Below are 27,038 nucleotides of genomic sequence, written 5' to 3'. Positions count from 1 at the left end.
AAAATACTGAGAAAGAGCCTACACATGTTTCCATTCAAAATTCAAACGCACCGGGCCATACCCGTACGAGCTGTGCAACAAAGGGTTGCCTTTGCTAATCAGATGCTCACAATGATTGATAGTGAAGGATTTGATGTTGGCTGCATCTGGTTTACAGATAAAGCACACTTTCACCTGAATAGATATGTGAATAAGCAGAACTGGCGATTTTGGGGTTCCAAAAGCCATATTGGTGTGAAGTGAAACCCCTGTATTCTCCTAAAGTTACTGTGTGGGCTGCAGTATGCAGCAGAGGCATTATTGGCCCTTTTTTCATTCGAGAAACGGTCACTGGTGCACGTTAAATTGCAATTTTGGAACAATTTGTCACCACACAGCAAGCGTTAGAGGATCGACCAGGTACTGAATGGTTTATGCAAGATGGAGCCCAACCACATCAGACCGAACAAGTTTTTCGCTTTCTTGAGGAATACTTCGGGAATCGAGTCATTGCTTTGGAATATCCCAAATTTACTGGTGCAGGCATGGATTGGCCCCCGTATTCGCCGAATTTGACTCCCTGTGACTTTTTTTTGTGGGTCACAGTGAAAGACATGGTCTAGCCAAGCTGCACGAGCTTGAATCTGTGATCTCTGTGGCATGTGAATCCATTTCGGTTGAGACACTACGAAATGTGATGGTGAATTTCATTCTTCGTTTGTGCCACCTCTGTAGTGCCAACGGTGAACATTTTGAAAACATTGTGATGTGATTGTTTGCAAAGATTGTTTTCATACGATTATTTCACTTATGTATGCTGATATGAGCTTTACAGCGGACAGTGCCATCTGATAGCAGCTTTTGTAACTATTATTTCAAACTGCTGTATAAACTTCTTACAGCTTTCACAATAAACATACTGTTTACTGCATTCCTCTGCTGATCTTTGTTTTCGAGATATTTAATTTTGAAATCAGGGAGCCCTTTTCTGGACACCCTGTAGCTGAAAGTTTCCTAGAGGGTATATGTAGATGGTTACAATCACAAGAGAAGTATTCTGCTGTAACAACTGTAACTTCAATATTTTTGACTTTGTATCCAACTTTTACATTTGTGTTATTTAAATTGAAGGTGGAGGGGGAAGAAATTAAAGGAAAAGGAATGAATTATTGGTGTCAGCTGCATCGGGACCTTATGCGGAATTAGCGGTGATGTGTGGAATCAGTAGCTATGTGTGAAAAGGTGTGCCGGACTGGGACTCAAACCTGGTTCTCCTGCTTACTAGGCAGTTGTGTTAACCACTACTCTATCCAGACTCTTGTTCTAAAGAACAGACTCCATGCATTCATATAATTGCCATGAATCCACCATCTTCAGTGTGGGTACACAATAATGTTCGACCTCCTGCAGGAATCTCAAAGTAGTAACTATGTAGGACATGATGGAGAATGCGGATAGGTGGCGCTCAGTGCGGGTTGCTTGAGAAGCTTGCTGAGATGGTCCATGTGGTTGCAATAAACGTTGTGTCTGGATGGCGTAGTAGTTAACATAATGGGAGATCCCAGGGTCAAGTCTCAGTCAGATACATATTTTTACTCATCGCTGCTGATTTCGCTTGAAGTCCTGATGCAGCTGACATCAATAATTCCTTCCCTTCCCTTTCCTTTCCTTTCTCCACCCTCCACTTTCAATTTACATACTGTATCCCAGCTGAGGAATCCCCGTGGTGCTTTTTAACTCCTCACATTGATAATGCATAATATTGTTCGACTTCCCATGAGGAATCTCAGAGCAGCGAACATGGAGGACATGGATGGGGACTGTGGATAGGTGGCACTAGGTGGAAATGTGGGTCAACTGGGAGCTTGCCAAGATAGTCTGCACAACTGCGATACCCACTGTGTCCAGATTGCACAGTGTGGGTCAACTGGGAGTTGTGCCAAGATAGTCTGCACAACTGCGATACACACTGTGTCCAGATTGCACAGTGTTTAACAGCACTGTCTAGCAAGCAGGAGATCCTGGGTTCAAATTCTGGTCTGGCACACATTTTCACTCATCACCACTGATTCTACATGAAGTCCATTTTCAGCTGACATCAGTAGTTCCTCTCGTTTCCTTTCTCTTCTCCCTTCTCTATCTTCAATTTATGTAATATGTATCACTGTTGTGCATTCCGTGTGTTGTCTGTTCCTTCAGACATGTCCAAAAAAACAGACCCTATATTTTCGTAAAATTTTACGTATGTTGCAACTTATTCTTTTTCCATGTTAACATATATAAAAGTGATGCTGGTCTGTAATCCTGTAATTTCTGATATTTAACATCTCCCTGAAAGGAACAGAAAACGTATCACATTCAGAATTTTCCACATCTTGTAGATGCATTGGAAGCTCATCTAACTTGTTTTTCGGCTATCTCCTGATAAAACAAACTAATTTTACTTTTTTGGAAACTGTAACGTATATTTTGGTCCTGTTCTGTTTTAATTTTTTTCAAGACTGTCTGTGTGTAACCTGAATAATCTAAGAAACATGCCCCTCTTGACTCCATTAATCGTAGGGATTTTTACCATGTGTGCTTGTGCCCCCTTGCACTTTCTGTAAGACACTCAACTAATCTGCCTCTCCACTACTGCCCTCCTGTTCAAGTGCAGGCGTTGATCTGTTGAATTGTTTCAATAGTGTCCATAGTTATGGGTTGTAACTAAGTTCTCACTTCTTGATTGATCTGTCACCTCTATGTCATTCAAGATTACTTTTACCTTATTGACAATTTACAGTCGCCTTCTTGTTCATTCTTGGTGCAGTGAACCTGCCGTGCAGTGCCACTGATTGTGCTGTGGGACTTTGTTCCACTGCCGAGGGATGAGAGCTGTAAGAGAGCTCACAACTATGCCAACTCAATTGCAAAATAATGTAACTGCCTTTTAGAGAACTCTTCTGTTAGAGAACTCTCTTTTATGGAGTTGTTCTCATGTTCAGTAATTACAGCGTGTTGTGACAAAGCTCTTATTACTCAGAACAACATATCTGAAGTGGATCTCAGAATAGGACACAAGAGATTGACATTTTTCCACAGCGTCTATCAACTGTTCTTGGGTGTATACGTTTTCAGTAGAGATGCTTCCTCTGTGCTTTGTGCTTTCCAAATCACTACCAAACTGCAATGTCAAAGTATAAATGCCACCTCCAAAGCAGGTAGAGACTCTTGACAGCATCGAACCTTGCTGATGTGCTGTGTATACTCTTTACCCACTAACTACCTAAAGAACATTTGTACACAAACATCTGCCATCTAATTGCCAGGAATAGGTGAAACAACTTATTACAACACAGTGTATTTCCATCTCCCACTTACAGCAACAGGTACAGCACATATATGAGACTTTGTTTCATTGTGAGTCAGTTGCGTGCCCTGAATTCATTTCATAATGTGTTATATTTTTAAGGCAGGGGTTCCCAAACTTTTTCTCTGACAGAACACTTTGAAAAACCTGGTACTTCGATGAAACACTTTGTTTATTTTAAAAGTTAATAAAATTTTAAAACATGAGAAAACTTGTTTTGTTAAGTGACTGCTTAAATTTTAAATAATAACTAATAACAGAAACCATAATAAATTTTTAAAAACATCATTAATATCCTAAAGATGTTGAGGGGGAAAAACCACTCTACTATTAATAGTTTTTTGTGGAGGACTATTCATTTCCTGTAGAATTCTGGTGTTCTACAAAACATAGTTTGGGAAACCCTGGTTTGAGATATCAGTGTTACCTACTACATCTTAGTTGTTAGGCCTACTGTGACAGTTCCTGTTATGTTGAAAAAAATATATTTTTATGACAATTTTCAGTATTATAACATTAAGTGGGTTTTGTTTTATTCGAATGAGTTCTTGCAAAACTATATGTGCTAAGGTGCTGTTAATATATGCAGATGTTCAGTCAGTATTTCAGTGTTATGCTGCTAGATCAGTTGATGAACTTCACTACTTCTTTTGTATACCACAGTTCTTGCAAAACAGATAAGGCTACATTACATCTACATCTGTAAGCCACCTTACAGTGTGTGGCAGAGGGTACTTCTGACTCAACTGTGTTATCTCAGCTTCCTATTACTTTTGCAAATGGCGTATGTGAGGAATGATTGCCATTAAATGCCTGTATAAGTTCTGATTTCTCTGATTTAGGAAGTTGTGTGACAAATTGTCTTGTGGCTTCTGTCTCGGGTTCTTCAGCTGACATTTGTTTGATGATTTTTTAAAAATGTTTTTCCAGTGCAAGAGGCTGGCATTGTCAAAGCTTCAATTTCCATTGCTAGTAGTGGACCAGTACCACCAGTAATGGAGAATGAAACTTTGTAGGCGAAACATCAGAAAAATCATCAAATAAATGTCAGCTGAAGAATCACAGACAGAAACCAATGGACAGTTTGTCAACAAATGAGCACGAAAGCCTTAACGATTTTGTAGGAAGTTATATGTTGCCTAGCTCTTTCTGGAATTTACTCTCTCAGAATTTGAACAGTGAACTTCTCCTTGATGCACAGTGTCTCTCTTGTATCACAATCACACCAGCTACATGATCTGATGATGAAATGCATTCTACTAATCTAACCTGATAATGGACCCAGAGTGTTAAGCAAAATTCAATGGTCAGTCAACATTTCTGTAAGACTCTTCCATTTAATCATGGCTGCTGATTGTCCTACACTTTGTTTCATGTTGTCATTCCTCTTGAAGTCACACAGGATGGTTACTCGTTGGTACTGTACAGTAGTTACTATTTTCAGTGATTAAACAGTGGAAAATCCAGGATGGAAAGTAGCAATATTATGAAAAGGAAAGTTGCTACTCACCATGTAGCGGAGATGCTGAGTCATAAATGGACACAACAAAAAGACTTGCCTATCTGCGACTCGCGACTCAGCATCTCCGCTATATGGTGAGTAGCAACTTTCCTTTTCATAATATTGTTATTTTCAGTGATTTTTCACCAGTAGTGTAAATGAACGATAGAGGATCTCTTCCCTATTTACGTGCATTTATTTACTTTCAGGTTCAACTGCCAGTCCCTGCACCAGATGTCAATCTTCTTGCAGGTCTTGCTGCTATGTTCTTATTCCAAAAGCAAAAGACTGATGGATATTCTCTGTATTCAGTAAAAACAGCACATATTTGGTTGCTTTTAATTTTTGCTTGTATTGTAGTCAAATGTGAAACATCAGAACTTCATATTATGTACCAAGAGCCAAGGGCCAAATCGTTTCAGATAAAATGTAAATACTAAGAAGTCAAAAATTATAATTTGTTACTTTTTTCAACAATGTTTTTCAGCTTCGTAGACTGTGCTCCAATGAAGAAGATTAACATTGGACTGTACTTGCTCTTGCAAATAACAAAAGTGTTATACTTGAAATATTAAGATTATAACAGTGGCTTTATGTTTTGCAGTATTGGCACACAGCTGGTGCGACTAGTTGGATGTGTGGGCTCTATGAGACCAGTTCTGGAATCTGTTTTTCACCGTATGTTGCTGTATCCACCTCCACAGCACAGATTGGAAGCTTTAAAATCACTGAGAGAGGTAAACTGCTTAGAGTTGTGTGGTTTTTATTACACAGTTAATTGAACTTACATATAACTGAGCAGTATTGCACAGAGATAGCCAAATGTCATATACCTTTCAAAAACTGTTTCTCAGTTAAAAACTAGGACTGGTAATGAAAAGCTGTGGTGAAATGTAACTACTTTGCTAGCTTTCATTTTGTGTGTGTGTGTGTGTGTGTGTGTGTGTGTGTGTGTGTGTGTGTGTGTTCTTGTATTCTATAGCTCTAGTCCTGAAAAGGCAAAGTTCTCAGCCTTGTTTGTGTGCCTTTTGGTAACTCAGTGCCTCTACTATTCAATATTTACAAACACAAGAATTGTTAAATATCTGTCAACGTTGTAGTTTGCAGCACTGCAGTTGACATGTTACTGTACTTACAGTATGTCAGTGTATAATCTTGTGAGGAACCTAAAACAACAAATTTCATTTTTTAACTTTATTTTTTAAGGCTACTTGAGTTTACATTTTAATGATTAATGGAAAATCTCATATAAAGATGTGAAACAAATACTAACAAAGAGATAGAAGGGCTGGCCAGTACTTACCTCAGCTAAGTACAGCCGATAGATACAAAAAAAAAAAAAAAAAAAAAAAAATTATGTTCCTAGCTTTCGGAACTGTGTTCCTTCATCAGGGAGGAGACAGGGGAAAGAAAGGGAAGAAGGGAAAGTGGATTCAGTTACTCACAACCCAGGTTATGAAGCAACAGGGAAAGGAAAACAGGGAGGGTAGCAAGGATGGAGGCATGGTTGTCAGAGGGAAGCCAAAGGTATTCTACTGTAAGTACTGTGCCAGCTTCAAACCAAAGAGGATGCATACAGAAGTAAAGAGGTATATAGTATAAAGATAAACACAACTATGTAGGATGAAAAGATGCGTGAATTGCTAAAGAGGAAAGGGAAAGAGTAGAAGACTGAAGAGTAAATGGGAGTGAGGTTGTTTAACGTAGGTTCAGTCCAGGGGGATGGCGGGATGAAAGGATGTGTTGGAGTGCAAGTTCCCATCTCCACAGTTCAGAGGGACTGGTGTTGGGTGGGATAAGCCAAATGGCACATACGGTGTAGCAGGTTCCTAGGTCCCTAGAATTATGCTGGAGGGCATGCTCTGCTACTGGGTATTGTACATCTTCTAGGCGACAGTTTGTCTGTGTCTGTTCATGCGCTCAGCCAGTTTAGTTGTTGTCATACTGATGTAAAAGGCTGTGCAGTGCAGGCTTGTCAGCTGATAAATGACATGTGTAGTTTCACATGTGGCCCTGCCTTGAATTGTGTATGTTTTACCAGTAGCGGGGCTGGAGTAGGTGGTTGTGGGGGGATGCATGGGGTAGGTTTTGCAGCGGGGTCGGTTACAGGGGTAGGAACCGCTGGGTAGAGAAGGTAGTCTGGGAATATTGTAGGGTTTGGCAAGGATGTTACGGAGGTTAGGGGGGGCGACGAAAGGCAACTCTGGGTGGTGTGGGGAGAATTTCATCAAGGGATGATCTCATTTCAGGGGTTGACTTGAGAAAGTCATATCCCTGGCGGAGTAATTTGTTGATGTATTCGAAGCCAGGATAATATTGGGTGACAAGGGGGATGCTTCTGTGTGGTCTGGGGGTAGGAACATTGTTGTTGGACGGGGAGGAATGTATTGCTCGGGAGATTTGTTTGTGGACAAGGTCTGCAGCATAGTTGCGGGAGAGGAAAGCACTGGTCAGGTTATTGGTGTAATTGTTGAGGGATTCATCACTGGAGCAGATACATTTGCCACGAATACCTAGGCTGTAGGGAAGGGAGCATTTGATGTGGAATGGATGGCAGCTATCAAAGTGAAGGTACTGTTGTTTGTTTGTGGGTTTGATATGGACAGAGGTGTGGATGTGAGCTTCAACAAGATGAAGGTCAACATCTAGGAAGGTGGCTCGGGTTTTGGAGAAGGACCAGGTGAAATTCAGATTCGAAAAGGAGTTGAGGTTATAGAGGAAATTAAGGAGTGTTTCTTCACCATGAGTCCAGACCACAAAGATGTCATCTATAAACCTATACCAGGCTAGTGGAAGCAGCTGTTGGGTCTTCAGGAAAGCCGCCTCCATGCGGCCCATGAAGAGGTTGGCATAGGACGGAGCCATCCTGGTTCCCATGGCCGTTCCTCTGATTTGTTTGTAGGTCTGGCCTTCAAAAGTGAAGTAATTATGGGTGAGACTGAAGTTGGTAAGTGTGATAAGGAACGAGGTTTTTGGAAGATCTTCGGGTGGGCATTGGGAGAGGTAGCGCTTAAGGGCAGAGAGACCATGGGTATGTGGGATGTTTGTGTAAAGGGATGTAGCATCTATGGTGACAAGTAAGGTTTCAGGTGGGAGAGGAGTGGGAATGGATTTGAGGCGTTCTGGGAAGTGGTTTGTGTCTTTGATGTAGGATGGGAGTCTGCGGGTGATAGGTTGGAGGTGTTGGTCTACCAGAGCTGAGATACGTTCTGTTGGGGCTTTGAAGCCTGCTACATTGGGACGGCCAAGATGGTTCTCTTTGTGGATTTTGGGTAATAGGTAGAAGGTAGGGGTACGTGGCTCAGGTGGAGTGAGAAGGTCTATGGAAGCCGTTGTGAGGGACCTTGGATTTTTAGGATTTTCTGCAGCTCAGTCGGGATGGAGGGAATGGGATCCTGGGTAACAGCTTTGTTGATTGAGGTGTCGGAGAGTTGACGCAGTCCTTCTGCCACATACTCCACACGGTCAAGTGCCACAGTTGTGGAGCCTTTATCCGCTGGGAGGATGACAATAGAGCGGTCTGTTTTCAGCTCCTTAATGGCATGGGATTCAGCTTGGGTGATGTTGGGGGTTGTCGGGATGTGCTTCAAGAAGGACTGGGCGGCAACACTGGATGTGAGGAATTCTTGAAATGTCTGCAAGGGATGGTTTTGGGGGAGTGGAGGAGGATCCCTTTGAGAAGGCGGTCGGAACTGTTGTACACAGGGTCCAACGCTGGGTCTAGTATTTGGGGGCTGTGTTTGGGTAGTGAAGTGATATTTCCAGTTGAGGTTCCAGGTGAATGAGAGGAGATCTTTAACCAGGGCAGTGTGGTTGAATTTAGGTGTGGGGCTAAAGGTTAAGCCTTTTGATAGAACAGATGTCTCTGGAGGAGAGAGGGATCTGGATGGGAAGTTTAGAACTGAATTGGGACTGGTACCGAGCGAGGTGGCGCAGTGGTTAGACACTGGACTCGCATTTGGGAGGACGACGGTTCAATCCCACGTCCAGCCATCCTGATTTAGGTTTTCCGTGATTTCCCTAAATCACTCCAGGCAAATGCCGGGATGGTTCCTCTCAAAAGGCACGGCCGACTTCCTTCCCCATCCTTCCCTAATCCGATGAAACCGATGACCTCGCTGTCTGGTCTCCTTCCCCAAACAACCCAACCCCAGCCCCAATTGGGACTGGTGATATGTGGCATTTGACTGTGGTTATAGTTGAGATTTGGTCTGTGTGGGGTATGTGCTGGGATTGAGAGATTGAGTAGGGTGGCTAGGCTGGGTTTGTTGGCTATGATGGGGGTTTGTTGAAGGTTCTGTTGTGGTTGGTGTTTGTGGGGGATAGGGAGAGGGACCCCAGTTCTTAGGTGTTGCACTAGCACTGTGGATAGTTTTTTCAGGTGGTGTGTGGCATGGAACTCAAGTTTACAGCTGGCTTCTAGGATGATGTTCCTCAGTGTGTTCTCCAAGCAAGGGTTTGAGAGGTGGAGGACTTTGAAGAGAGATAGGAGCTGTTGGGAGTGGTGGTTACATGAAGTAGTGTAGAGATTCAGGACAAGTTGGGTAAGGGCTAAGGATTGAAGGTTCTGGAAGTCCAGGAGAGACTGGTGGAAGGAGGAATTGCACCCAGAGATGGGAACTTTTAAGGTAGGTCATTTAAGGGTAATTCCAAAGGTTAAGCAGGACCGGAGGAAAAGTATGTGGGATTGCAGTTTGGCTATGGTGAATGCATGTTTCCAAAATGAATCTAAATAATGTGGTATAGGATTAGGGTACGTAGTGGGTAACTGGTGGGTAGGGAAATTAAATAACTAAAGTTAAAATAGTAATCATAAGAAGGAATAAAATACGGAGGGAAGAAATTGTGTTGGTAATGTTCAATACCAAAGGAAGACCACTAAATAAGAAAAATACGGAAAAAGTTGACCAGACCAAGCAAGTATGTCCAGATCAGGGGAAAAGAACACATGTTGCTCAAAAACAGAGATAGCGACTGGCGAAAAAAAGATTGCGCGTGCCGCAAAAAAGTTCGCGGGTGGCGCAGAAATGTCCCAAAAGATTTTTCCTGTGGCAGAGAAAGATAGCCAATGGCACAAAAATATTGCCAGCAACACGAAATCGACGGAAATGGATGATACTGGTAGGTGTGGAAGAGATTGTTGGCAGTGATTGTTGGCTGGAAAACAGCGAATAACAAACATTAAAACTATGGAATGTTAAATAAATAAATAAATCACTAAATAAATAAATAAATAAAGAGGAGTGGACTATAAACAGAACAAGATAATAGGAGGAAAATGAAACTAGCACAGTTGGTGACGAAAATATTTATTTATGTATATATAAAACACTGAAGAAGACAAAGTGTTTAGGTGACAGATGTAAGTGATAGCTAACAAAAGGGACAAAACAGTGAAGGATGTGGACCGTATAGGTGATCTAAATGATTAATGGAAAATCTCATATAATGATGTGAAACAAATACTGACAAAGAGATAGAGGGGCTGGCCAGTACTTACCTCAGCTCAGTACAGCCAATAGATATATTTATATATATACACACACACACACACACACACACACACACACACACACACACACACAAAAACAGAACCGAAAATTTACTTTCCTAGCTTTTGGAACTTTGTTCCTTCATCAGGGCGGAGAGAGGGGAGAAAGAAAGGGAAGAAGGGAAAGTGGATTCAGTTGCTCACAACCCAGGTTATGAAGCAATACGGAAAGGAAAGCAGGGAGGGTAGCAAGGATGGAGGCATGGTTGTCAGAGGGAAGCCATAGGCATTCTACTGTAAGTACTGTGCCAGCTTCAAACCAAAGAGGATGCATACAGAAGTAAAGAGGTATATAGTATAAAGATAAACACAACTATGTAGGACGAAAAGATGCGTGAGCAGCTAAAGAGGAAAGGGCCTTGGATTTTTAGGATTTTCTGCAGCTCAGTCTGGATGGAGGGAATGGGATCCTGGGTAACAGCTTTGTAGGTTGAGGTGTCGGAGAGTTGACGCGGTCCTTCTGCCACATACTCCACACGCAGACTCCCATCCTACATCAAAGACACAAACCACTTCCTAGAACGCCTCAAATCCATTCCCACTCCTCTCCCACCTGAAACCTTTCTTGTCACCATAGATGCTACATTCCTTTACACAAACATCCCACATACCCATGGTCTCTCTACCCTTGAGCACTACCTGTCCCAACGCCCATCCAAAGATCTTCCAAAAACCTCGTTCCTTATCACACTTTCCAACTTCATCCTCACCCATAATTACTTCACTTTTGAAGGCCAGACCTACAAACAAATCAGGGGAATGGCCATGGGAACCAGGATGGCTCCGTCCTATGCCAACCTCTTCATGGGCCACATGGAGGCAGCTTTCCTGAAGACCCAACAGCTGCTTCCCCTGGCCTGGTATAGGTTTATAGATGACATCTTTGTGGTCTGGACTCATGGTGAAGAAACACTCCTTAATATCCTCCATAACCTCAACTCCTTTTCGAATCTGCATTTCACCTGGTCCTTCTCCAAAACCCAAGCCACCTCCTGGATGTTGACCTTCATCTTGTTGAAGCTCACATCCACACTTCTGTCCATATCAAACCCACAAACAAACAACAGTACCTTCACTTTGATAGCTGCCATTCATTCCACATCAAATGCTCCCTTCCCTACAGCCTAGGTATTCGTGGCAAATGTATCTGCTCCAGTGATGAATCCCTCAACAATTACACCAATAACCTGACCAGTGCTTTCCTCTCCCGCAACTATGCTGCAGACCTTGTCCACAAACAAATCTCCCGAGCAATACATTCCTCCCCGTCCAACAACAATGTTCCTACCCCCAGACCACACAGAAGCATCCCCCTTGTCACCCAATATTATCCTGGCTTCGAATACATCAACAAATTACTCCGCCAGGGATATGACTTTCTCAAGTCAACCCCTGAAATGAGATCATCCCTTGATGAAATTCTCCCCACACCACCCAGAGTTGCCTTTCGTCGCCCCCCCTAACCTCCGTAACATCCTTGCCAAACCCTACAATATTCCCAGACTACCTTCTCTACCCAGCGGTTCCTACCCCTGTAACCGACCCCGCTGCAAAACCTACCCCATGCATCCCCCCACAACCACCTACTCCAGCCCCGCTACTGGTAAAACATACACAATTCAAGGCAGGGCCACATGTGAAACTACACATGTCATTTATCAGCTGACAAGCCTGCACTGCACAGCCTTTTACATCAGTATGACAACAACTAAACTGGCTGAGCGCATGAACAGACACAGACAAACTGTCGCCTAGAAGATGTACAATACCCAGTAGCAGAGCATGCCCTCCAGCATAATTCTAGGGACCTAGGAACCTGCTACACCGTATGTGCCATTTGGCTTATCCCACCCAACACCAGTCCCTCTGAACTGTGGAGATGGGAACTTGCACTCCAACACATCCTTTCATCCCGCCATCCCCCTGGACTGAACCTACGTTAAACAACCTCACTCCCATTTACTCTTCAGTCTTCTACTCTTTCCCTTTCCTCTTTAGCAATTCACGCATCTTTTCATCCTACATAGTTGTGTTTATCTTTATACTATATACCTCTTTACTTCTGTATGCATCCTCTTTGGTTTGAAGCTGGCACAGTACTTACAGTAGAATACCTTTGGCTTCCCTCTGACAACCATGCCTCCATCCTTGCTACCCTCCCTGTTTTCCTTTCCCTGTTGCTTCATAACCTGGGTTGTGAGTAACTGAATCCACTTTCCCTTCTTCCCTTTCTTTCCCCTGTCTCCTCCCTGATGAAGGAACACTGTTCTGAAAGCTAGGAACGTAAATTTTCAGTTCTTTTTTTTATTTTTTTATTATTTTTTTTATTTTTTATCTATCGGCTGTACTGATCTGAGGTAAGTACTGGCCAGCCCCTCTATCTCTTTGTTAGTATGAGTTTACATTTTTTGCCACTGTTGTTTGATGTTACTATGTTGTGTCATTAACTGGAATCAATCAATGAAAAGTATTTTTTCATTTGTATTTCAGCTGCTCCGCAGTCCAAGCCGTATAGTAGATTTCGCTGGCCCGATTTTGGTGGAAGATGATAAAGGATCTCAACAAAGTGATATGGCCCTTATGAGACTGTAAGTAAAACTGCAAGAGGATGTTTAGACTCGAGAAGTACTGAAATCCCCTCTGTGATATTAATAGTGTTGAAATCTGTGGCATCCCAATGTGATCATGTAGGAACAGTCTTAACAGTCCTAAGTACTGTTTGCTGGGCTACAAAATTTGATCAAAACACTATTATTGAATAATTTTTTGCATTCATATTTCCATTTATTTGAGAAGTGAGAAGGTATCATTATAATAATAAAATACAGTGTAATAACATATCACCCACCTCCATGGCTGAACTGTTAAGTATGTGAGTATCTTATTGCCAGTGCTTGATTCCCTGTACTGCCAGACATTATTTATCAGTGGTACGACTGAAATAGGATACCTTTAGCATTGTGGAGATGCAAGAATGGGAAGTAATGGCTCCAAGGTTTGGATATTCACAACAGCTGGTAGTATGATGTGCTAACCACATGCCTCTCCATATCACATCCAGTGATGCTATTAACAGAGGATGACATGGTGGCTATTCATCAGTATTGTCTTTGGTAAGGGTTCCATACTGCACAGCAGTATTCCAGAGGAGGACGAACGAGCATAGTGCAGGCAGTCTCTTTACTAGACTTGTTTCGTCTTCTAATTGTTCTGCCCATAAAATTTAGTCTTTGGTTTGCCAACTTCACAACATTTTCTCTGTGACATTTCCACTTTAGGTTGTTTGTAATTGTGATCCCTCAGGATTTATCTGATGAAAGTATTATTCATTGTGTAACCAAAATCTAATGAAATGCTTTTATATCTCATGTGAAGACCCTAGCACTTTTTATTGTTTCGGATCGATTGCCACTTCTTGCACCATGTAGGTATCTTGTTAAATCATTTTGCAATTTGTTTTGATCTTCTGTTGACTTTGCAACATGTTAAATGACAGCATTGTTTGCAGACAATCCTAGAGGGCTGTCAGATTTTCTCTTAAATCATTTGTATGGATTAAGAACAGCAGAAGGTGTGTAACACTTCCTTGGGGAAGCACAGATATATCCGCCCTGAAGAGGACCACAGCAAGTTGCTTGAAACTTGCTAGTTTAGTTGCTTCAGTGTTCTATAATGATGCAGCCTAATAACCAGAGTTATTTTATTCAAAATTACACTGGTCATGGAAGCATACAAACTTAATGAGTGCTGTTGTGAAAAAATGTTTTCGTACAAGCCCTGTCTTCCTGACAGGAAACTGCTCCCTGCAAACAACTGAGACATACTCCACAGGCATACAATTTCATTTGAAGCTTCTTTTGAGAATGGAAAGAAATTCTGTTACCTCAGCAGCAAAATAATGCATGACAGATGAAGCAAGGACATAAAAGCAGTCTAACACAAGCATAGACAGCATTTCATTCCAAAAAGTAGTCTGCTAGTGTCAAACATAAGCCTTAATTTAAGAATGAAGTTTCTGAGAATATACAACTTGGGCTTAGCGTTGTACAGAAATGATTTTTTTTCCCGAAAACTAGAAAGGAAGAGATTTTTAGCAAGGAGGACATAAAAGCAGTCTAGCGCATGCATAGAGAGCACTTCATTCCAAAAAGGAGTCTGCTAGTGTCATATATAAGCCTTAATTTGAGAATGAAGTTTCTGAGAATGTACGTCTTGAACTTAGCGTTGTTCAGAAATGATTTTTTTCCCAAAAACTAGAAAGGAAGACAGTTATAGCATTTATGATGTGGTGGTACAGATAAAATGCAGAAAATTAAGTTGACAGATAAGATAAGAAAGTGCTGATATGAACTTCTAGTTCCTTATCTACTCATTTGATTTCTGTTAATGCGGAAAATACACTAAAATCTCTTCTCCTAGTGGTTTGGCTGGTCCATTGGCCAGTATTCCCACCCAACCCACCAACAGACCTCATATTATTCATCCACTTGGGAATTCTGTCAAATCTAATGCATATAATGTCAGTAACAGAGCTACCGCGCCTCAGTTGTATTAATTTTCCTGTATATTTGAGGCTCTTCTTGTGATTACCTGTCTGATAGTTGCATGTCTGTTAATCCTAAAATGACAAATAGAAACATACCCAATGATTTGTGTTGCCCAAAGCTCAGCTAGTCAGCCAAGAAACTTCACATGGCCAGTCTGCCTGGGAAGTGTATCAAACCCACAGTAAATGTCAGTAAAAGAACAAGCCCTGTGGTAACTTTTTTTTTTTAACGAGAGAGTGGAGAGTCATTTACATCAGTAAACTAGCCACATTACTGTACATTTCTGGGTGAGTCAGTGACAGTTGCCCAAGTAACCAAATTGCATGGATGTATGGAGAGAAGCCGTATTGGTACTGATCTGAGCACCACCCTAAATTACAGTAAAGGGATAGTCATCAGCAGGGACATATTTACCTTGAAACCAAATAGCTATAAGAATAATTGGTTAAGGATGGTGTTACTAGGGTAAAAATAGTAAGAAGAGAGTGCACAGTGACTTTAAGATTGCAGTTTTTATGCTTGCATTTAATGTACCAAGGCTCTAGAGTACATTGCTGCTGGTTTCATCTGTCTTGAAGTAAGGCTTAGATTAGGTTAGGTTTCATCTGTGTTGAAGTAAGGCTTTACATATCAAACCAGGTTACTGCAGTGATTTGACATAAATCATTTTTACTTATTGTATCAACATAGATAACATTTTCATAAACTCTAATTACTGAAAAAAATTCATTGACACATCCATTTACAAACAAAAGGTTATAAATGTGAGAAATCAGAAGTTGAAAAATATGTGAGGCTCTAGGTTGTAGTGTTACAGACTGTACTAGCTGTATGAGACAGATACTGGAGCAGGTGGTAAATAATCATCTTACCTAAATATTGGAATCCAGCAATCTTGTTAGTTACTTGCCACTTTCATTGTAGATTTGAGTGCTATCATACCACCATTGATACCCCAGCTGTGGTGGATGTGCATGTGTTACTTAATAGATGTTTCTTTTATCTTTGAAAAGGTCTACAGCCTATTGAGAAGTAGACAGCTCCTTGCATGAGGCCGTTGCAAATGACTTCAAATTTTTTTAGCCAACAATAACCTGTCTGATCACTTTCAGTTCAAGGCAGTGTTTTAAGTATGACAATATTTTCGGTAGCTACTAATACAGTTATATTCACAGTAAGAAGCTCCTCTATTCACGGATGAGTTTTCTATTTGTTATTCATCTTCCAGTCTTGCAGTATGCATATGCTTGGTCAGTTGGAAGTTGGAAGGCTGATAGAGCGATCAAAAAAAGTAGGTTTTAAATTTAAAAAAAGATTTTAAATTTGCACTTGACGAATCTGCATTTCAATCGTTATCACCCCCCCCCCCCCCCCTTTTTTGAAATCTCCGGAAATTATAATGAGTGACCCATTTTAAATTTTAAAGAATAAGTGAGGAGTCTGGAACTATTTTTGAAGAATATCTGTACAGACCTCAGGTTAGATTAGATTAGATTTACTTTCATTCCAATTGATCCGTAGTGAGGAGGTCCTCCAGGATGTAGAACATGTCAGAAAAAACAATATATGACAAATATTTACAACTCAAATTATCTAATGTACCATTCCACAGGTCCCAAGTGGAATGATCATCATTTTTTATATGAAAGGATCATTTTACAAATACTAATGCACTGAATTTAAAATAAAAAAGTTTATTTATTTATTTATAAGGTAATAAACGTGTAATACAACTACTATAATACTTATTTACAATGAGCACATTACTGCATGGTGTAGAAGTTAGATTGTACTTACACACACACACACACACACTTATTTACAATGAACACATTACTGCACTGAGAAATTCATCAATGGAGTACAAGGAGTTGGCGTCCAATAAATCCTTTAGGCTTCTCTTAAACTGAATTTCATTGGTTGTTAAGCTTTTTATGGCTGCTGGCAAGTTATTGAAAATGTGTGTTCCTGAATAATGCACACCTTTTTGTACAAGACTAAGTGACTTTAAATCCTTGTGAAGATTATTCTTATTTGTAGTAATGATTCCATGAATTGAGCTGTTGGTTTGAAAAAGTGATATATTTTTAATGACAAATTTCATTAAGGAGTAAATGTATTGGGAAGCAGTAGTTAGTATCCCTAGTTCCCTAAATAGGCTTCTGCAGGATATTCTTGAGTTCATACCACATATGACCCTTACTGCATGTTCTTGTGCCCAGAAAACTTTAGCTTGGCTTGATGAATTACCCCAAAAAATAATCCCATATGACATTATGGAATGAAAGTAAGCATAGTATGCCAGCTTTTTCATTTTTATATCCCCTATGTGTGACACAATTCACATTGCAAAGAGAGATTTGTTAAGACGCTTCAGCAGTTCTGTGGTGTGCTTTTCCCAGTTGAATTTATTATCAAGCTGTAATCCCAACAATTTAACACTGTCCACTTCTTCTATCTGCTTGACATCATATATTACGCATATACTCGTGAAACACCCCTTACAAGTTCTGAACTGCATGTAGTGTGTTTTTTCAAAGTTTAGTGACAAAGAATTAGCTAGGAACCAGTGATTAATGTCCACAAATATTTTATTAGCTGATCTTTCTAAGACGTCACTTGATTTGCTATTTATTGCAATGTTTGTATCATCGGCAAACAAAACGAAATTGGCATCCGGTAATGTTACTGATGAAAGGTTGTCAATATACACAAGAAAAAGTAAGGGCCATAAAATGGAGCCTTATGGGACCCCAAATGTAATTAGTCCCAGTTGGATGATGCCTGATAGCTTAATACATGTCTCTTTCCTAATAACACCCTTTGTTTCCTGCCAGAGATATAAGATTTGAACCATTTTGCAGCATTTCCTGTTACACTATAATATTCTAATTTGCTTAAAAGGATATTGTGATTTACACAGTCAAATGCCTTTGACAGATCACAAAATATACCAGTTGCCTGCAATTTTTTATCTAATGAATTAAGCACATTTTCACTGTAAGTGTAGATAGCCTTCTCAATATCAGACCCCTTTAGAAATCCGAACTGTGACGTTGACAGTATGTTATTTCAGATAAGATGGTTAAAAAGCTGACTGTACATTACTTTTTCTAAAATTTTTGAGAATGCTGGCAAAAGTGAAATTGGACGGAAATTTGATGCTTTTTCCTTATCTCCCTTCTTAAACAGTGGCTTAACTTCAGCATATTTTAACCATTCAGGAAATATTCCACTGATAAATGACTGGTTACACAGATAGCTTAATATGTTACTTAACTCAGAATCACATTCTTTAATTAGCTTTGTTGATATTTCATCATACCCACTAGATGTTTTTGATTTTAAAGATTTTATGATGGACATTATTTCTGCTGTGGTAGTGAGGGTCAAATTCATGTTATGGAAGTTACTTGAAATGTCTGGTCTGAGGTATTCCATAGCAGCATCTACAGAACCTGACAGCTCCATGTTTTAAGTAACAGTTGTAAAATGTTTGTTAAAAAGTTCTGCAACACTATACACACCTGTCACCAATGTATCATTTAGTCTTAATGCTATTTGTCCCTCTTCATGTCTGGTTCTACTGGTCTCCTCCTTCACTATATCCCATATTGTCTTTATTTTGTTATCTGATATGACTATCTTTCCCTTGTAATATATTTGCTTTGATGTCTGTATTACGGTCTTTAGTATTTTGCAGTATTTCTTGTACTGTGCTATAGCATCAACATTGGAATTGTTTCAGATTGAGAGATACAGTTTTCTTTTTGTTTTACAAGATACCCCTATTCCTTGAGTAATCCATGGCTTCTTAGTAGACTTTTCTCTAACCTTGGTAAGTTTTTGGGGAAAACAGTGTTCGAATAAGGTAAGCACTTTATTAGCAAAAGTGATATACACTCCTGGAAATTGAAATAAGAACACCGTGAATTCATTGTCCCAGGAAGGGGAAACTTTATTGACACATTCCTGGGGTCAGATACATCACATGATTACACTGACAGAACCACAGGCACATAGACACAGGCAACAGAGCATGCACAATGTCAGCACTAGTACAGTGTATATCCACCTTTCGCAGCAATGCAGGCTGCTATTCTCCCATGGAGACGATCGTAGAGATGCTGGATGTAGTCCTGTGGAACGGCTTGCCATGCCATTTCCACCTGGCGCCTCAGTTGGACCAGCATTCGTGCTGGACGTGCAGACCGCGTGAGACGACGCTTCATCCAGTCCCAAACATGCTCAATGGGGGACAGATCCGGAGATCTTGCTGGCCAGGGTAGTTGACTTACACCTTCTAGAGCACGTTGGGTGGCACGGGATACATGCGGACGTGCATTGTCCTGTTGGAACAGCAAGTTCCCTTGCCGGTCTAGGAATGGTAGAACGATGGGTTCGATGACGGTTTGGATGTACCGTGCACTATTCAGTGTCCCCTCGACGATCACCAGTGGTGTACGGCCAGTGTAGGAGATCGCTCCCCACACCATGATGCCGGGTGTTGGCCCTATGTGCCTCGGTCGTATGCAGTCCTGATTGTGGCGCTCACCTGCACGGCGCCAAACACGCATACGACCATCATTGGCACCAAGGCAGAAGCGACTCTCATCGCTGAAGACGACACGTCTCCATTCGTCCCTCCATTCACGCCTGTCGCGACGCAACTGGAGGCGGGCTGCACGATGTTGGGGCGTGAGCGGAAGACGGCCTAACGGTGTGCGGGACCGTAGCCCAGCTTCATGGAGATGGTTGCGAATGGTCCTCGCCGATACCCCAGGAGCAATAGTGTCCCTAATTTGCTGGGAAGTGGCGGTGCGGTCCCCTACGGCACTGCGTAGGATCCTACGGTCTTGGCGTGCATCTGTGCGTCGCTGCGGTCCGGTCCCAGGTCGACGGGCACGTGCACCTTCCGCCGACCACTGGCGACAACATCGATGTACTGTGGAGACCTCACGCCCCATGTGTTGAGCAATTCGGCGGTACGTCCACCCGGCCTCCCGCATGCCCACTACACGCCCTCGCTCAAAGTCCGTCAACTGCACATACGGTTCACGTCCACGCTGTCGCGGCATGCTACCAGTGTTAAAGACTGCGATGGAGCTCCGTATGCCACGGCAAACTGGCTGACACTGACGGCGGTGGTGCACAAATACTGCGCAGCTAGCACCATTCGACGGCCAACACCGCGGTTCCTGGTGTGTCCGCTGTGCCGTGCGTGTGATCATTGCTTGTACAGCCCTCTCGCAGTGTCCGGAGCAAGTATGGTGGGTCTGACACACCGGTGTCAATGTGTTCTTTTTTCCATTTCCAGGAGTGTATTTTTCATTCCTGCCATGACCACTGTAAACATCAGTCCAGTGAATGTCTCTGAGGAGTGTCCTAAAATAATCAATTTTTGGCTTATTGATTACCCTCTTGAGCTCAGGTTTAACAGATTTTATATCCTGTTCAGTATTAACATTTAACAGAAGGAACTGTATGTCATGGTCTGAGAGGCCATTGACTATTGGTTTTGTAATATAATTTTGTTCATTGGACTTTTCTATAAAGATATTATCAATGGCTGTTTGTGAACAATTGGCTACCCTCGTGGGGAACTTTACAGTGGGAATTTAGTTGAATGATAGTGTTACTAACTCAGATAAGGTCTTATTGGGAGAGTCTTTAAGAAACTCTACATTGAAATCACCAGCAACCACTATTTGTTTGTTTTTGGTTGTTAAATGGGCCAGTACAGCTTCAAGGTGGTTTACGAACAGATTTAAGTTACCTGTAGGTGCTTGATATACACTTAATATTATGAAGGGTTTTTTGTGAAATTCTACTTCTGTTACACAAGCTTCCATATACTCTTCTAGGCAAAATTTATGAATGTCTATGTTCTTAAATTTATGACAGTTCCTGATGGATGTGGCAACTCCTCCTTTCTCCATTTCTGCTCTACAAAAGTGAGATGCTACCCTAAACCCTGTAACACTTAAAAAGTTCTATACCAGTGGTCACATGATGGTCAGAGAGGCAGATTATGTCAGCTAGGTTTGAGGACTCTAATTCATCTATGCAGATAATTAATTCATTAATTTTATTTCTCAGTCTTCGAATATTTTGATGCAATAAAGATAGCGGACATTTCACATTGACTGATCTAAAATTGGGTAGAGTTAAAATATCTGCTGACTGTTGAAAATTCTTAACCAATAGCTGTTTATGTTGATGTAATAAGCTAGAATTGTGTTTTTTGGTTTCTTTCTCAAACTGAAGGTTAATCTCAGTCCTAACCTCTCTTAAAATTTGGTTTCTTTCTGTCCTCGCTACCCTAAAAAAGGGTCTTTTCTGAACCCTATAACCACTGGTATTTTATCACTCATGAAAGTGCCTCTCCCCTTTAACTTTCCTGCTATTTCCCCAGCCAGTTTACCCTTCCCTTTCCTGTTGAGGTATAATCCCACCTATTGAGAAAATCAATAGGAACCACACCAATGTGTGACCCTGCACCCGACATAAGCAACCATTTCAACTCCAAATTAACTCTCTTGACAGAAGAGTTCAAATGAGGTCAATCATGGCACCAAAGAACAGATATGAACTCAACACTAGTATGCTTTGATGCTGATGCACTCTTTGCCAGGTCACACGCTATACTGTACCCAGGATCTCTGTCAATACTATTACCTGGCCCACCCACTATAACCACCATGTCTTCCTTAGTGAAATCTTTGCAAAGTTACCCTAAATCCTCTGTCACCCGCTCCAGACCAGCACTAGGTTTAAAAAAAATGGTGACCTGGTATTCTGATCCTAGTTCATCCTGCAGAAGTTGGCCAACACCTCTGCAGTGGGAACTACCTAACAAAACACTTTCTTTTTCTTTACTTATTTTACTACATTCTTACTTTTCAATTTGCTGCTGAAAGTTTGTTGTGCCCTATCTACACGTGCAACTGCTTGAGGCTCACCAGCTTCTAACTGAAGCAACAGGTCAAATTTATTTTGCACATTCACCACGACACTGTCAGGCAAAGTTCTAGGCCTGTTCCTCCTGTTGCCTGTTGCCACTTCCCACCTCTCTTTACCCTTCTCCCTCTTTAACCTGTCAAGATCTCCCCTGGCCTTGTCTAGCTCAGCCTGAAGGGCAGCAATTTTCCTCTCCTGTTCTAGTATCGTCCTATCTCTACTACATATCCTACAAAACCACTGTGAGTCTCATTTACTTCCCCTATTCCCACGCCACTACAGTCACCCACATGGAAAAAACTACAGCACCCATCACACCAAAGCCCCGACCTAACAATTCTACGGCAAGTCAAGCACTTTTCACTCATGATAAACGTAATAGTTTATTAAGAATTTGTCAGTTAAATTGCAGATAAACACGAAAATATGGTTCACAGATTGGGCCTGCACGCAACTGTGTGTAAACAAAAACAACAGTGCAAAGTTTCTGAAACAACAACTTAAACTTTACACTACTTTCCAGAAATGCTTGTTAAATAATGAAGAGGTACACTACAATTAAATTGCTGGAGAGAGCAAAGAACAACTAAACGAAATTCTATAGATTTGCTGCGGCAAAATGTAAACGGAAAATACGACTGTACAATCTTTTCACATTTTCTGCTATATTACGTTAAGAAAAATGAAACCTTTAATGGTACACTTAAAAGGCACACTAATACACCTATTTACCAAGTAACCAGTAGTAAACTATATGTTTTATAATCTAAAATGACTTATCTTTACTAGAACACCAAAACTCGCGCAGTCGCCCTGCTGCGGTGTCTCCAGAGCACCTCACATTTTGAAATGTATTAGCCACATGGTTTGGAAGCAAACAGAACATGTCCACTTCAATTTAATGAAACCTTCTTGTGATCGTGGCTTGATTATGGATGTATGTTGTCTGCAGTATGGTCATTTTTAAATAGATTAGACGGAGTTCAACCTATCCACTGGAGCATATTTGACTTATCACATTCCCAACCTTTCTGCTGAGAATGGAGAGCTGCTTTCTCTATTGATGGCAACCTGTCATGATATCAAAGAGTTGTAATCTGACTACATTTCACTTACTTGTGTTACTGGTGCTTTCCACTTTCCTAACAACTGTTTAACAACTGTCACTAAACAATGAGGCATTTTGACATTCTTTAGAAATGTATGTGACAAAAATCAATGCCTTACACCAAGATTGGAGTAAAAATCCACTTTGGTTTCTGAAGAGGCCCATAAATTTTTTAGACTTGAGTATATTCTAATAGAATGCATAGCAAATGTAGCTGTATGTATTTTTTAACAGCAATGCTTTAAATGAGGATCACAATTCCATTTTAGTGTATACTGATTGTTTAAAGCAAGAGGACACCCTTGGTTGCTCTCTAGTCTTTCCTACATATGTGCTGTTGTTGAACTTCTAAAGGATTTTTCAGTGTTTACTACTGACCTATACCTAGCCTGAAAACAACAGAGCATATGAAGAATCATTGAGGATGATATTTCTTATGTATCTGTGTTCCCTTAGTGACCTACTGTCACTATAAAAGATTTACACAGCACATAAACTGATCCAAAATATGCAGGGACCCACTTCTTCTTCGAGAGAAAATATGTCATTTTACTGAGTATTGGAGCACTAAGGAATTCATGGAAACAAAGAAGCAAATATGATAGTCAAGAAGGCCTGCAGGAAACACATTTGCCATTACCCTGTCAGTGTCATCTTTCCATTGAGTCAAAGAGCCATGCAACTGTGAGGTGGTGAGCAGTTGGCAAAGAGGCATAAAAAACTGCAGTCAGGGAAAGCAGCTGTTCAGCTGTAGTGTACACCATACCAGTCCCTTCTGCAGGACCTAGTCCCTCTGGTGTGTCTCCATATAGGGCCAACTATGTAGTCAAATGGATTCTTGTAACATAAAACTCTCCAACATATGGTACTTATGGTTTACATGACACAGTATGCTACATTGAAGAGAGTGCATTTTATAGTGTGATGCATGGGAAGCTGTAAATGAGGTATGCATTTTGGGGTTTAGTAGTCAGCATTACTATTAAAATTTCGTATGCCATCAGGACTCCAGCCTAAGTCATTAGAGGGAGAGTTTTAGTATGTCACAGATTGGATGGCTCATACTTTCAGTGATCAGCCAGCCACATTTTCCTGATTAAGTTTTTAGTACTTCCTAACATGTAAAGTGGCCCACTTCAACCAGTGGCAGTTGAATGGGCTACTGGCATGCCTAAAAACTGATTATGTACATGCACCACATGACACGGTTACTGCAAGTGAACTGATGGTTTGTTGTAGTGCATTGGCGTTGGCAGACAGTTTGCGGGTGACGCTGTGAGCTCTGATTCGAGGAGTCAGGTTCCAAATAGAAAGTGCTCTTGTGTTGCTCAACAACTGTGTTCTCCTGATTACAAAAATCAACTAGGAATGAGTGCCATTGATAAAAAAAATGAACACTGTCAGCACTTGTAGAATTTGCATCTGCATGTACTGTTCCTGTTCTTTTTTCTGGGAGGGTGGGGGATGCAGGGTCTTAACATTGATATGCTGGTTGAACAACAAAGTAATATATAATTTTTTCGTTATGTTCGTTGCTTTTGTTTTGCAGGGTGATGGACTCAATTGAAGAATGCAGTAGATGCAGTGACTCGGCAGTATCAAATGTCAGTGTTTCGTGTGTTGTTGCTCTGCTTGGATCATTGGAGGAATTATGCACTGGAAAGGGGATTACTCATACTTACATGGATCGTATAAACACACTCTACATGGAACTACATCAGTGTGATTACAAAGGTATGTCTGAACCCTTTCACCAAATACGAAGCTCACTCTAACATTCATGCCACATTGAAGAGGAACTGCCTTAACAGATATGACTCAATAATGGTCTAACAACTTTTGGCATTGTACCTGATAACGACATAAAAACCTAAAATCTAGAGAGTACAGAAGATAAATGTAGTTATACACAGTCAAATAGCGGGTTACTCTTTTAAAAACAATTACTGTTGTTGTATTCTTTCAGTGTGCCCTCAAAACAGCTAATATTGTAAGTGAAAAGGTTAAATGAAGAGTGGAAGAACAACTAGAAAAGAATAACATTTTAAAAGGTGTGAGAAGTTGGATACAAAATAAATCCAACTTTTGAGGTTTTTACTAGTTCTGAATACTAGCAATTGTTCTTCTGCTCATGTGCGATCTATTTTGCTCTAACCCAGAAATTATAAAAGTTGGGGATGGTCACTGTCAATTTTGGACGTTTTTCAAGGTGTTTATTTTGACGGCAAATGGGAAACTTTGCATGGATTAAAATGTCGACCCAGAAAAAACTGTTGTGTGTATCTTAACTGTAATAGAGCAGTAAAACTTCATTAATGTGCAGAATACCACTGTAAATTACCTAAAAGTGGAAGATTTCTGTAGTAGAGATGTTTCAAAATCCGGCAGTGAAGCCCAAGGAATTATTGGTTGAGACTTTGTGCCTGCACCAACCAAAATTCTTCATAGTTTATTTGCTTACCATCACAGCCAGGATAACACTTCACTAGTTGGTGAAATGGTTTCAGGAAGTTTCATGAATCGTGATCCAGGTAACGTGTAAGTTCTTTCTTTTATTTCAATTTATAATCACAAAAATTTGCTCTCAGGCTATAGATTTCAGTCTGTGGTGGGCATCTTCAGATATATTTAAAACATATCCTGTCATTCTGACTTTACTGTATGTATTTTTTAAAAAAAACTTTACTTGTTTGGTTCTGTAGAAGCAAATCTCCAAGGTCATGGAATGTGTCAGTACATGAAATTACAACATGAAAGTAATAACAGATAAAATAAAATGTTTATGAACCCAAAAAAGACAGGTCATAAGTTTATGTAAACACTGTTAATAATATAACATAGGAATCAACTTAATTTTTCAAGGAACTCCTCAACAGAATAGGAGTGACCCATGAGGAAACTCTTCAGCTTCTATTTGAAAGTGCATGGATTACTGCTACGATTTTTGAATTCTTGTGGTAGCTTCAAATGGATGCAGCAGTATACTGCATACCTTTCTGCAAAAGTGTCAAGGAAGTGCGATCCAGATGCAGATTGGATTTCTGCCTAGTATTAACTGAGAGAAAGCTGCTAATTCTTGGAAATAAGCTGATACTGTTAATGTTAACAAGAAACAACAGTAAAGAATATACATATTGAGAGGCCAGTGTCAGAATACTAGTGAACAGGGGTCGACAAGAGGTTCGCGAACTTACAGCACTTATTGTCCCAACTGCTCATTTCTGAGCCAAAAATATCCTTTGAGAATGGGAAGAGTTATCACAAAATATAATAGCATATGACATAAGCAAATGAAAATAAGCAAAATAGACTACTTTTCATGTCATTCTATCACTTAGTTCAGATACGGTTTGAACAGTAAAAATGGTAGCGTTAACTCTTTGATCAAGATCCTAAATGTGAGCTTTCCATGACAATTTACTATCTATCTGAACACCTAGAAATTTGAACTGTTCAGTTTCACTAATCATATGCCCAGTCTGTGAAATTAAAATGTCGGGGTTTTGTTGAATTGTGTGTTAGAACTGTAAAAACTGAGTCTTACTGTCATTTAGCATTAATTTATTTTCTACAAGCGATGAACTTATGTCATGAACTGCACTATTTGAAACAGAGCCGGTGTTGCACACAACATCATAGGGGATATCATTTATATAAATAAGGAAAAGGAGTGGTCCCAACACTGATCCAAGGGGCACTCCTCATTTGACTGTGCCCCACACAGACCCATCACAGCCATTCTTAACGCTGTGAATAATAACCTTTGCTTCTGTTGTTAAAGTAAGATGTGAACCAGTTGGGAGCTACTCCCTGCATTCTGTAATGGTCCAACTTTTGGAGCAATATTTTGTGATCAACACAATCAAATGCCTCAGTTAAATCAAAAAAGATGCCTAATGTTCGAAACCTTTTGTTTAATCCATCCAGTACCTCACAGAGAAAAGAGAATATAGTGTTTTCAGCTATTAAACCACTTCTGTTGCTGAACTGTACATTTGATAGGAAATTATATGAAATAAAATGATCAGTTATCCATACATATA

General features: G+C 40.6%; 1 protein-coding gene across 1 annotated transcript in view; it reads left to right on the top strand.

The window, feature by feature from the left end:
* The window catches only part of LOC126458432 (brefeldin A-inhibited guanine nucleotide-exchange protein 3), a 325,613-nt gene that overhangs the window by 91,083 nt on the left and 207,492 nt on the right, over positions 1–27,038 (top strand). Inside the window, exons 7-9 of the mRNA XM_050095487.1 lie at positions 5,434–5,566; positions 12,871–12,968; positions 24,545–24,729. Of these exons, the coding sequence (XP_049951444.1) occupies positions 5,434–5,566; positions 12,871–12,968; positions 24,545–24,729 (416 nt within the window). The remainder of the gene's footprint in view (positions 1–5,433; positions 5,567–12,870; positions 12,969–24,544; positions 24,730–27,038) is intronic.

Source organism: Schistocerca serialis, chromosome 2 (assembly GCF_023864345.2).
Source record: "Schistocerca serialis cubense isolate TAMUIC-IGC-003099 chromosome 2, iqSchSeri2.2, whole genome shotgun sequence".
Classification (NCBI taxonomy): domain Eukaryota; kingdom Metazoa; phylum Arthropoda; class Insecta; order Orthoptera; family Acrididae; genus Schistocerca; species Schistocerca serialis.
The sequence above is the reverse complement of the archived record's forward strand: the minus strand, read 5'-3'. Positions and strand labels throughout refer to the sequence as shown.